Source organism: Eschrichtius robustus, chromosome 6 (genome assembly GCF_028021215.1).
Source record: "Eschrichtius robustus isolate mEscRob2 chromosome 6, mEscRob2.pri, whole genome shotgun sequence".
Classification (NCBI taxonomy): Eukaryota; Metazoa; Chordata; class Mammalia; order Artiodactyla; family Eschrichtiidae; genus Eschrichtius; species Eschrichtius robustus.
This window is the reverse complement of record NC_090829.1, coordinates 76,551,512-76,564,775: the sequence shown is the minus strand read 5'-3', so window position 1 is coordinate 76,564,775 and position 13,264 is coordinate 76,551,512. Positions and strand designations below refer to the sequence as shown.

The following is a 13,264-nucleotide window of genomic DNA, read 5'->3' as shown; positions in this document are numbered from 1 at the left end:
ATGTGGGCTGTGGTTGAATGACCCTGATTGTTTACACAGAATAAACTTGAAACAAAGTTGAGAATACTCTTGATTTTTAATTTGTACTTTATAATCTGTACACTTGCCATTAATTTGTACAGAATGCACCAAAGCAGAATCAGATGATAGAGAGAGGAGCAGAATGGTCAGTCAAAATTTGCATTCTTGAATCTCAAAGCCAGGCTGTGGTTTGTCATGGAACAGAAAACTTAGGCAGTCATCTGTCTTATTTAGTAACACAAGGCACAGTTAATGTGGCTGGGCCTCTAGCTCTGCTGACACAACATATGCTGATAAATCTAAGTTTTGAAGGCTTGGATTTAACAGAGACTTGTGGTATCACAGGGGCCTGGTGAATGAAAAGCCTCTGCAGCTTATCAGCAGAGAGATAAGAGGCCCTGGTCCCACTACTAGTGCTGCAGTGGTGCTGCTGAGATGTTTATCACCCGGGCTTCTGAGAACAGGAGTTTGACCCATACCAAACACTTTAGAAATAATGTCAACACACCCAAGACCACAGCCAGCACAGAATTCTCTGAGATAAGATTACAGCTTTGTCCTTAAAGGGACGTCAACCAAGTAGGTCGATCCCTAAATATTCCCTGAGCCGAGCAACCCTATGAGTTATCCTTCATACCAGGGGGCTTTAGAAGCTCAATTTTTAATGGTTGTACATGCAGATATTCTGTTCTTGTTTTCTAAAGTATGCACAGAACTCTAACCATATCTAAGAAAATTCCCGCAGTGTCAAGAGCCTGAGCTTGGTGCCTGTGAGATCAGCCGGTTATAGAAGCTGGAGGCAGCTCTCTACTGGCAAAAACATTTATTCTCTTTATTTTAAGATTTGGTTTCTAATGTATTGGACAGGTCTAGGCCGTCGGGCCTCCAAGGCCAGGTTAGACCTCTAGTCTCGGTCTAGGATAAAGTCATTACTGTATAGGAAAAGATGATTCGGTCTTTGAGACCAGTGGGTGTAAAAAGCCACGGCAGTACTTTGTGTAAATACCTAGTCATGTGTTTGGTTTAACTACCAGTATGCAAACTGGTACCAGGGCCACAGGGCCCATCAGGGGTTGAGGTGAATCTGGTCAGGTATTCTCCCAAGACCTCCTTGGCAATGAGAAGAAGCAGCGTAAGAGAGACAGCTCACCTGTGATGTGTCATCCAGATACTAACCGTATCACTTCTTGCTTTGAAATGCCTCACATTCATTCCTTTGTCCTCCCCATGTCTTCCTAGTGTGGCCTTCTGGATTCCAATCCCTCTTCCCAGGGCTATGTTGTCTGTAGTTACCAGATTAATTAAAAAACAAACAAGCAAACAAAAGCCCTTTTTGCCCCCTTTCCCATTAGCGTCTCACAATAAAGTTCATACTCCTCTAGTTTACTATTAAATGTTTTCACTCTTCTTTCTGTCCAGTTTCTCCTTCTCTGTTCACCTTTATTTCATTGAAAGGATCTGCTTAAGGGCTGTGTTAACTTGTTTTTCCATTTTCCTGCCTCTGTGCCTTTGTTCCTGCCACCTCCCGCTTTTGGAATTCCTTCTCCCTTCCCTTCTACTCAGACATATCTCTTCCGTTAAAGCTTTTCAGACCAGTCCTGCCTCCGCTGATCTGACCCTCCTCTCAGCTCTGCTTCCTTATGGTCTAGAGTCCACGCCAGCCCTTTGGCAATTAACCGCATACTGCTTTGTGCATTTATCTTTATTTTGCGTGCTCTGTCTTGCTCTTTGGCTCTTCTCTTTCCCTCTTTGTGTGTGTGTGTGTGTGTGTGTGTGTGTGTGTGTGTGTAGCTAGAAAGGCATCTATGAAAATAAAATCTGTGTCTTATACAACTTTAGAATACTCATAGGTGCTCTATGACATTGTTATTGGTTGATGGTTCTTGCTTAGAATCTTGATTTTGCAGGAGTCTTTGTCTTCTGTCTACTCCTGTATCCATAGCACCTGTGGATTGAGTGAGTGTCAGCTATTACCCTCTAGACAGGGTTTCCTTGACCAGGCTCTGCAGCTGGCCTTGACATTCTGCCTGGTGCCCTAGCTTCCTGGGGTTGGAGCTGTCTTTCTCCCAGGCTGGCAGCCTGCCTTAACTGCCCCTGACACGGCCATGTCTGTCTATTCTTTTTCCTCAGATGCGTACTCTCATTCAAGTGAAAATGGAGGCAAGTCCGAGTCGGTGGCCAACCTGCAGGCCCAGCCCTCCCTGAACTCCATCCACAGTTCCCCTGGGCCCAAGCGCTCCACCAACACCCTGAAGAAGTGGCTGACGAGTCCCGTGCGGCGGCTCAACAGCGGGAAGGCAGACGGAAACATCAAGAAGCAGAAGAAAGTACGAGATGGTCGGAAGAGCTTCGACCTGGGATCTCCCAAGCCTGGGGATGAGACGACCCCTCAGGGAGACAGCGCTGACGAGGTACTTACTCGAGGCTCCGGAGCCTTCCATCGGGAGGGGTTTCTGATGTACCTCCTTCCTGGAGCCTCGAGAGGCATCCTTCCCCGGGGTTTGTAAACTAGACAGACTCTGGTTCCCAGTAGTTGGTCTTCTTGGGCCTAGGTGATCTTTGTATTCTCAAGACATTGCCAGTTTGAATATAGTTCCCTGTGTTATACGGTAGGACCTTGTTGTTTATCCATTCTAAATGTAATAGTTTGCATCTACCAACCCCAAACTCCCAGTCCGTCCCTCTCCCTCCCCTCCTCCCCCTTGGCAACCACAAGTCTGTTCTCTGTGTCTATGAATCTGTTTAGTTCAATCTAAAAAGAAAATTAAAAACAAATCAAAACAATAGGGAAAAAAAAAAGACATTGCCAGTTTGATTTGTGACCGGTTTAGAGACTGGCACCTAGAGTATCCAGCAGACAGACACCATTCTGCCAGATTTGGAGATGCATGTCTGGGCCCATGGGGAGCCAGCTGGTCACCAAGTCCCCAGCCTCTACTAAAGACTGCATTAAACCTGCTAGGCCTAGAAAACAGAAGACTATCTTGGGAGATGAGGGCTGTTTTCGAGTATGTTGAGCAGTGGCGTTTATAAAGGGAGTAGACAACTCCTGGTTGCTCCAGAAGGGAGAATTATGATTAACGGGTGAAGGTTTACAGTAGCCAAGGTTGCAGCCTTTAATGAGAGCTCAACCAGTGATGAAATGGGGCTTCATGAAAACGAACACCCGTACTGGAAAGGTTTGGGAGACTGTATGACCTCACATAACAGTTGGAGAGACCTGTGTTGGCTGAGAGGTCAGACTGGGCAACGACCTCTTATATCCCTTCCAAAACTGGGATTCTGTGATCAAAATATAGTGGGTATTTGGTTGGGGAATGAGATAATTCTTTTATCTGGCAAACTAACCTACTCTAGTCACTGACATGGCTAAGAAATTCTTCTTGATGTGAAACCGGACTCTCTTTGTAGTTTTATACTGTCTGCCTTTTCTCCCTCTGAATGGCAGTAGAGCCTGGTGATATTTAGATTGTGGTTTGAGTCCTTCGTAAACTTAAAAGTTAGTTTCTCTCCAACCACTCTCTCAGCTTTCGCTTTTCGTGGCTAATCGATAAAGTAGATGTTTTTCGTGTGTGTGTGTGTGTGTGTGTGTGTGTGTGTGTTTTCCACCATCTGGACCTCATTGTCCTTTTGAGATAAGTAGGTGTGCCCATTCCACAAAGGAGGACCCTGAAACTGAAAAAAATAGGAGTGTGTTGAGAGAGGAGGGTATCTTATATGTTTCTTTTCTAAAAATCCCACGTCCTGAACCAACTGGCATCTTTAACTATAGGAAACAGTGACTAATGCTGCTCTTTTGTTCTAGAAGAGCAAGAAAGGTTGGGGTGAAGATGAGCCAGATGAAGAGTCACACACACCCCTCCCTCCACCTATGAAGATCTTTGACAACGACCCCACGCAGGACGAGATGGTAGGACTTCTTTCTCACTTGGAAGAGCCATGTGTGAAACACGTGATTTCGTTTTTTGTGTGTGTCAGGGGTAGTAACACTCTCTCTCCCTTGTTATCTCTTATGCCGCATGAACCCGAGGTGATGTAGATTCCATCTGTGTCGGTGAGGGGTCCCCTCCCCCAACCCTGGAGGTCTGACTTCATTCTGGGCAGTACAGGGGTGGGTGTAAAATACTCAAAGTGGAAATCTGCCTAGTATCTCGTCCTGTTGATGAAGGGTAATGGCTCTGTCTTTGGAAGCAGCAGATCCCAAAAAGAACTATTGTCTCGAAGAGGAATCCAAGGTGGTTCTAGGTCATGATCATTTTGTTGTTCAACCGATGTTTTAGTTGATTGTTTTCCTCATCCTCAACTCTAAAATCCAAATCATGGTAACTTCCAGTCAAGCCCAGTGCAAACAAAGCATGAGGGATGGAGATGGCTGCTAAGGGGAGGTTTTGTCAAAGTTGGACAAACCTAACATGCCAGGTTGCCTCAGTACTTTGATTTGCAAAATTGTCTGGCTCACTGGCCTGCAGAGACTCTCTGGTGTCTGAAATGTGAATGTCCACCAAGGCTCTGAGTGCACGGTCATCACCCCGATTGCTCTGGAGCAGAGGCTCAGGTTGAATGTGCTTCCTGGTACTGAGCTGAGGCTCGGGTAGGTCCCTGCTTTCGTTGTGTGCTCCATCACTGGCCTTCCTAACTGTGCTGTCACTTCATTGTGTTTCTCTTGCTTCTCTCAGCGTCGCTGTCCTGGAGGACTCTGGAGGCTGAGGTGGTGGTTTCAGTTTTTGATTGTCCTTCCCATTTGCTTTCCGGAGTGTCGTTTTATTGTGCTGCTAGCGGTGGTTAGCTGTCCCCCTGGGGTCTCCTTGTGCTCTCCAGTGCTCTGCCCTGCAGTCAGCAGCCCCTTCCGAGGCGGTGGGCCCAGCACGCACGGGCAGGGAGCAAACCTTCACAGCGCCACCCGGGATACAACTCAGGAAGTACTGATGCAGTTGCTTCAGTGTTTCTGGTGATATCCCACATCTTGTTTGAATTCTCTCTGCTTTGCATTTTGGATCGGTGGCCCCCAGACATTAGTTGAGGTCTTCCTCTGTGCTAAGCTAGAGGGACATTTTCCAGGAACAGGTCCATGACTAAGATGTGGTCGCTGCCCCTTCTGTGACTCACCCAGAGAAGCACATGGTTACGGCCCCTCCTAAGGCTCTGTCTCTGGACTGCTGGGAAGAGAAGTAGAGGAAGCATGGCATGATGCCCATCCTGGATCCCCAGAGGCAGAAATGCCTGTGCTTCGCCTTGAGGTGGGAACGAGGACCAACCTGCTGTGTTCCCAGAGGCCTGTTGTAAAATGTTCTAGAAACAGTGATAGTGTGTGTGGGGAGCAGGGCACTCAGGTCACATTATCTGCCATCCCACACCGCCCTTCGCATGGAAGTGCCAGCTTACATAAGATAAGGAGAGGTCACGAACCCTCCCCCTCAAGTCCCTCAAGCACGGTTTGTTTTGGGGAAAGGATGTTATGTTGTTTCTGGATAATTTTTAACCGAGAATGCGGATTCACCCCCAGACATCTGTGTAGCCCTTTGCTTGGCCAGGGTTAGGGCAGATGGCATTGGCCCCTTTTTAGACACGTGAACCTCCTCAGTCCTGCTGTTTGGTTTCTGAACATGTGTTTTTCTGGAATATTTGGGAGTGGGATGAGCTTCAGAATTTCTAGCAAATGGAGTTGGGATTCATTAAAATAATTTTTACAGTGGTGTAAAAGGAATTTCTAAAAGTTCACCCATTCTAGTGTTGTGCAATTACTTTAATTCTGTTTCCTTCTATTTGTTCATATGCATGTATGTTTTATTTTTATAATTATAATAGGCATATGATGTGTTCATTGTTTTATATTTTTAATATTTATAAATTAAATATTAATAATGTTTCATATTTCCTAAAATCTTATTAATTTTACCTTCATAACTATAATTTTAATAACTGAGGAGTATTTCACTTATGTGATGTATCGTAATTTGCTTGACCAGCCTGTTTGGGGATATCCTGGATTGTTTCCAATTTTTGCTACTCTGGGTAATACTGCTACAGATCACTTGGTACATACAGCATTTGTTCTTTTGACTTCTGTCCTTGGAATAAGTGCCCAGAGGTAGAATTACTAGATCCAAAAAGTAGATAACTTGGATTTCCAAAGAGATTTAAGTTATTTTCCTGCTTTCCCCAGGAGAGGAAAAGTGTTGCTTTCTCTTACTTACATTCATTTGATTTTTTTTAGCCCATTTCAGAAGCAAAGACTTACCTAAAGTAAGTCTTAGATTAGACAACAAGAAGCTTCCTTTTAGAAATTCTTCCCCATAACTTAAGGGACAGACTTGAAGCCTGAGCCTGGCCAGGATGTCCAGCGTTCTACTCCCACGGTCACTGTGCCCATGCGTCCTGGGCCCTGGGTACTCCATTGTCCTCTGTTTTGAAGCCTGGGGTGGGTTAAAGCTTACACAGGGTCAACTGTTTCTCTTCCAATTTCTTCTCAAGTAGGAGTAGGAAGAAAAAAAACAAAACACTGCCCCTCCATGAGCAGGAATGCCCAAACCGTTGACCAAACAGTGCCCTGGACCAGTCCTTCTTGCTGGTGTGAGGGAAGGAGGAAGGCCCTGGGCTTGAGCCTCCTTTCACTGTGAACAGGGTAGTGCCTGGTTGCTCCAGCATGAGCCGCACAAGCCCTGCTGAAGCCCTTTGTTATGTCCCTAGTGCTGCAGTTCGGGGGCCTTACCAGAAGCAGCAGTGTTTGTGGAGGAGTGTGTGTGTGTGTGAGTGTGTGAGTGTGTGTGAGTGTGTGAGTGTGTGTGTGTGTGCGAGTGTGTGAATGGGGTGGCGGTTTCTGGTCTCCAAGTGCCCTGCTCCTAGCATTTCTGCTTGACACATGGTGACAATCTATGCTGAAGATCTACATCTAAGTCAAGTAAGGACAGTTTCTCTTCTTTGGACACACTCGAGGCTCGGTTTATTGACCCCCTCATTTCCTGGAACAGCAGTGGGCAGCCCTGTAGTGGCCAGAATCCTGTCTGCCCCCTCCCCCCTTGCTGTCAGTGGCTGCCGCCCTTCCCTGTTGGCCTCCTGGGAACTCAGTGACCCCTCCCCTCAGCTCCTTTAGCTCCTCTGACTAAAAAGAGCTTCGTCCCACCCCTGCTTCGCTGCCCCACGCCCACACTACCCCCATCTCCCTCTGTCATCTCTTCCCTCTAAACAGAGAGCTTTGCCTCCCTTGCCTGCCTTAAGCTGTGGACTTGCTGTGTTGCTTCCTAACTGCTGTTCCTCATTCCTCGCTAATCTGCTTTTCCTTTGCTGCTCAATGTCTTGCAGTCCTCCTCTTTGCTAGCAGCCCGGCAGGCTTCCACCGAAGTACCTACTGCTGCAGACCTTGTCAGTGCAATAGAACAGTTGGTCAAAAGCAAGCTGGTAAGTGTGGGTCCTGGAGGCAGTTCTGCGTGTTTCACCTCCATGCGGCTCCCTGGGCCTGACCTCTATCTGCCATGTTCTCCTTTGCACCTGTCCTCATTCCTCCTGTAGGATTGTTTTCAGCTAGTGATGGCTTCTAAAAAGCTACACCCCAAAGTCCTTTTTGGCTTTGTTTGGGGATGAGCATGGGCAATTAACAGGTCCTTTTGGGTTTGTGACATTGATGAAAGGTGAAAAGTATCCAAAACAAAATAGCCTCCTTATAAGCCTGGTCCACTGGCCTACGGGACAATGGCCTCTGGGCAGTGGCTGATGTGTGTCCGGTTAGCCCTGAAGCTGACTTTGCTGCCAAGACACAGAACATGGATTGGATCTTTGAAAGCACTGGGTAATTTTATTCGGGGACCTCAGATAGTCTTCTAGCTTGCAAAGTCTTGCAAAAGGAGGTTGCTGATGATAAAGGGCGATGGGCAAAAGTGTGTGGACACCTCATCACAAGAAATTAAGGGAGATGGTGCATATCCCCATCCTGAACGTACGTCAGTGAAAACTGGTCTAGCTTGTGACTGTCTCCTGGACAAATCAGACCATTGGAGGGAAGGGTTATGAGTCTGAGCTCGTTCAGGGTTTTGGCATCATGCTGGTGAAAGAGCTCCTTTTTGGCTAGCTCATTTGAATAGGGCTGTTCCTCCCCTCCCATATTTTTACATTTGAGTGTATCACTACAGGATGACAATCTGAAGCATTTTCCTTTCCTTTGCTCTCATCCATGTCACTCATCTGGTTTTTCCTGCAGCTCTCGTTAGGATAAATGTCTGTGCTTCTGCCAGACTTCTGTTGGGCAGTCCTGTCCATCAGCGCCGTTTAAACCCTTCTCCACTTGAAAATGATGGATACTCTCTAGGGAAAGCTGCCTGATCATAATTTTGATTACAGTAACTCTCTTTTCAAATATCCTAGCTTATAGAGGACCAATGAAATTTCACACATATGACCTTCTTCTTTTCTTTCTAATGTTTCTTACTAATTAAAAAAAAAAAAAAGTTAGCTGGTATTTTTAGTGCTAGTGTCAAACTCCTGAAGGTCATGCCTTTTCCTTCCATCTTTCCCTGTCCCACGGCAGGGAGTTGAGTGCTCTCATGGGTGCTGCATTGACTTCTCGAAGCCTATCTCCCTGACCACTCCTCACTACCTCTCCATCCCTCTCCACACTGACCCGTACACCCTCTTCATTCTGCAAATAACCATTAAAATTGTTTTTCCTTAAAAAATCATCCCTTTTTTTTGCATTTTCTCTTTCACCACCTGAGCATGGGCCCTGACCTCATGCCCAGAGTAGCCATTGCTTAATCCTTCTCCCCACCATCTGCCTCCCGGCCTCAGGCTCCCATGATTGGCTCCCTCCTCGGTGAGGGCTTCCTGTCTCCCTCTTGCCTACACGACGATGGTCTCCAATGTGGGGGAGACTCGAAGTACCCAAGATGGTTTTTTGAGGTGCTGGAACAAAATATTAGAATCTCTTTAACTCATCATTTTAAAATGGTTTTGTGTATGTTTTATTATGTACATAAGGGTAATACAGGAGTACAGAAATATAATTTATAAATAAATTACATGTTTGGGGAGTGGATGACCAAAATTGTGTTTACTAATTGAAGTATATAATCAAAGTTTGGAAATCCCCAGCCCATAAAGTCCACACTTACCTAGTAGTCTAATGTTCTGCAGCCTATTCTCCAACTTACCTTCCCAACATCCATGTATTATTCTGGGCGATGAACTCAGCTCCAACTAAATTGTTTTCTTCACTGTCCCCAAACGTGCATTTGGTTTTCCTCCCCCCAAGTTTCTGTTCATACCACCCCAATTCTCTGGAATGTTCTCCTTCTTAGTTTTGCTTGTCTAAAGTATAACAGCCCCTCAAGGTCCCACTCAGACCTCATGTCTCCACAAGAGCTTCCCTGGCCAGCCCAGGGAAGTGTTTACATCAGTAAACACTTGTTTCTAGAAGTCTATATTTTTCATATTTTGGATTACCATTTTCCTCCTGCTACTACTCACTTACTGCTACTGTTGGGCACCTCAGTGGGCCTCTAGTTTGTGTGATCCATGGGTCAGGTGTTAAACATGTGAGTACAGGTGTTGAGAAGTCCCATTAGAGCCAATGTCCCAGAGTAGAGGGAGTGTAGGATAATGCTGGAGCTGATCGGCCCTGTAACAGGCTCTTTACAAATGGCTATTGGATGAATGGCCTTTCGGTGGTGGTTTTACCATAATAAGGGCTTTAACTTTTTCTTCCACCACTAGCTACTTCTTGAGGACCTGCAGTGAACCCAGAATTATAGAGATTTCTTTGGCCAAACGTAAAAAACCAAGTGTATGTCACGGAAAGGAACGCAAGAGCAGTAGTCTGATTTCTCATAATCTTCTAACCAAAATTCGATCCTTTCTCCTTTCCTCTACTTTCTCTGTCTTCCCATCTCAATACGTACCCACTGTGGGGTAGTGACGGAGCACCAGTAGTTGGTTGTTTCCTCAGCCGTGTTTGAGAATACGGAGTTCCGTCTTCACCTCCGAGACTGGTATGCCTATTTCTCATGAGCTCTCTAGCTTAGAAGAGGATAAGATCTAGAGCCTGTAAAAGTTCTGGAGTTTTTATTTGACTGTAAGTACAAGAGTGTTCCAGCTGCCCGAATAGCCAGTGTGGTCACAGGCTGGATTAATGAAAGTACAACGTACAGATCCAGGGGTGTAATAGCCCCATTGTACTCAAAGCTCTTCAGACCATGCCTGTCATGAGTTGTGTGGAGTCATGTATTGGGTTCTGAACTTGGCGTTCTAAAATGCTCTTGAACTCAGTGGAAGGGCCCTCCCTGGAGGAGGAAACCAATACCATGTGGTCCATGTAATTTGATGGAGAGTTGCAGAAACTGGGGTTAAGAATGGGGAGAAGAAGTTAGGAGAGAGAAGACACACGAGAGCTGTCTTCTAATAATTGAGCACTGCTGTGGAAAAGAAGGGCTGGTCTCACTCTTGGTTGCTCCAGAGGGCAGAACCTGTGGGTGGAAATTAGTTCAGTATAAGAAGAGCTAATAAGGTCCTTCCCAATTTACAGAATCTGGAAATGTTACAGGAGCATCTGGCATACTTGGACTTTTATATCTAGGGCTTAGATTCTTTCTGATTTCTATTTTGGTTGCTCAAGAGATGGCACTAAATGCTGTAGTTAGAAATCATTTCCAGGAAGGACCCTGAGTCAAAATGATTGGCCAGAGACAACCCGAAAACTAATCCCATTACCATAAAACCTGAGACTTCAAGTCACGTGGCAGAGCAGTTCTCCTGGGTTCCGTTACCCTGCTGCTCTCTGCCTGGGTGCACCTTTCCAATAAAGTCTCTTGCTTTGTCAGCAAAAATAAAAGAAAGAAAACATAAATCATTTGGCCCCCCGGCTCCACCCAGAAGCCATAAGATCCCTTGTGTCCCTGAGTCCCAAAGCTGCCCTTGGTGCTGTATGGTCACGTGGTTATGACTGTGCCAAGGCTGTGGCCTCCAGCAGTTGTGATCTCTCCTGCTGGAAAGCTGCTATTAAGGCAACCAGGACAGCGGTTCCCCACTCACCTGCAGTGCAGAGAAAACCCCGAAGACCCCCGGAAACTCCTTTGGCGAGTCCCTCTGGGCATTAATGGATACTTCTGAGGTCTCACCTGCCAGCCTTGGTCTTTAATCAGTGCTTTTGTTTGCCAAGAGAGCATGCCCACCCACCTCCCCCCAAAGAGAGCTCAAATACTTTTTCTGGGTTTTTTTTTTTTTTAATTATTTATTTATTTATTTTTGGCTGTGTTGGGTCTTTGTTTCTGTGCGAAGGCTTTTCTCTAGTTGCGGCAAGCAGGGGCGACTCTTCATCGCGGTGCGCGGGCCTCTCACTATCGCGGCCTCTCTTGTTGCGGAGCACAGGCTCCAGACGCGCAGGCTCAGTAGTTGTGGCTCACGGGCCTAGTTGCTCTGCGGCATGTGGGATCTTCCGAGACCAGGGCTCGAACCCGTGTCCCCTGCATCGGCAGGCAGATTCTCAACCACTGCGCCACCAGGGAAGCCCTTTTTCTGGGTTTTGTATTAAGGTATTGTCTTTAACTCTAAGCCAGGACTAAGGCTCCCCCTGCTTTTCCCGTGTGATTTTTAATAAAGTTTTTCCTAGACATGGGAACTGGCGGTGGTGGTGCTGAGTGTATAAGGAATCAGAAGACCTAGATGTTAGTCCTGCCTCTGCTACTTACTGTGTAGCCCTGGGCAAGTTACTTCACCTACTTGGGCCTCTCTTTTATCTCACTTATCAACGATGATTCTGTCCACCTGAATCTTATCTCGAGAGTTATGTTGAAGACTGAGTAAGGTGTGAATGCACTTTGTAAACTGATATGTGAGCATACCACAAGTGTTAGCTCTTAGCTCATTTGCATTGTGAAGAACAGGGAAAGGGAACCAGTCATACTTTATCTTCTGTAGTCACACCCTTAACACAGGGACACAGTATTTGTCAGTCAATAGATCCGTGGTTGGGTGAATGTTGCAGGATAATAGCTTCGCAATCTATGTAATTTGGCTTTATTCCTCAAGTTTGAGAAGCAAGAGATTCCTGGACGTATGGGAATCTAGTGTGTTTCTAAACAGCCCAGGATTCCATCACCTGCCTGAGATGAATGTTTAGGCCTCTAAAAAGAAAGCCTCCTCCCTGAGCTCTGGTCCTCAGGTGGCACATCACAGTAGTTTACTGGGCTCAGGATGGCACTTACAGACCCTTGGCTGAAAATCCTGAAAATCTTTAGGGAAGGGACTGGCCAGGACTGAGCTCTTGTTCATTCTACCTGCTGGCCTGGCATCCTGAGAATTAGTCCTACCTGCTTCAGCAAGACTTCCTGCCCTCTGGTTCTCCTACTTTGACAGCATTCACCTCCCTAGGTCAGCCTGTGGGCCACAGAACATGGCTAGGGCAAGGCTGCATTTGTGTGTGTGTTTTGCTCTCCTTTAGATGAATCAGCTTGCTCTGTCAAAGGTAAAGTAGAGTTAACAGAAGTTCATTGTCCAGACGGGAGGAAATAATGACCCCCCATCATATCCAATATGTAGATGTATGCTTTCAGGAACTGAGTTCCTCTGGCATCCCTCTGTGGAAAAGATTCCTGAGCTTGTTAAAATGGAATAGTTTAGATATCCAACAAAAAATTTTAACCCAAAGTCACAAACCTGTAATGTCATTTGCCTGGAAAATCCAGATTTCAGTTTTTCTACTATAAAATGTCTTCCCTACACTTACCCCCAAGTTGCCTGGGAATGACTAAGATCTAATACTTTTTGTCAAGAGATTTTATGCTAATTTGTGTAAAAGGGTGGGACAGGTAAGGGGTTGGTTGTGGTAGGTGGTGCTGGATCAGCACCCTGACTGTTGTTTTATCAGATGAGCTTTGACCGAGAGGTTTCATATAAAAGTTTCATATAAAACTCTTTGAGTTTCATTCAATAAATTCTTGGAGTCCTACTATGTGCCAGTCCTGCCAGCACAGAACCTTCCTTAATGGAGCTCACAGTCAAGGGTTGATGCTCTAAAATCCTCTCCTGCCTGCACTGTTGCAACATTTCCTCCCTGATTTCAGCCTGACGTCTCTTCACATGACTGCTGGAGGGATCTTGCTTTTCTTTCGTTTTTCCTTTTTAAAAAAACTTTTAATAGTTCTTTTCTGTAATAAAAGCGTTATATGCTCGTTTAAGAAAAATTGGAAAAATGACAAGAATTTAAACACAAATTGTATCTCATAATATCATCTAGACATAGTCAGTGTTGAAATTTAGA

At 45.8% G+C, this 13,264-nt stretch overlaps 1 protein-coding gene across 3 annotated transcripts in view; it reads left to right on the top strand.

The window, feature by feature from the left end:
• LOC137766391 (kalirin-like) overlaps positions 1-13,264 on the top strand; it is a 109,035-nt gene that overhangs the window by 37,072 nt on the left and 58,699 nt on the right. Inside the window, exons 2-4 of one of the 3 annotated variants that reach the window (XM_068546595.1) lie at positions 2,152-2,432; positions 3,827-3,931; positions 7,321-7,416. In XM_068546595.1, coding sequence (XP_068402696.1) covers positions 2,152-2,432; positions 3,827-3,931; positions 7,321-7,416 — 482 coding nt within the window. The remainder of the gene's footprint in view (positions 1-2,151; positions 2,433-3,826; positions 3,932-7,320; positions 7,417-13,264) is intronic. The other 2 variants (XM_068546597.1, XM_068546596.1) reach the window with 2 other exon arrangements.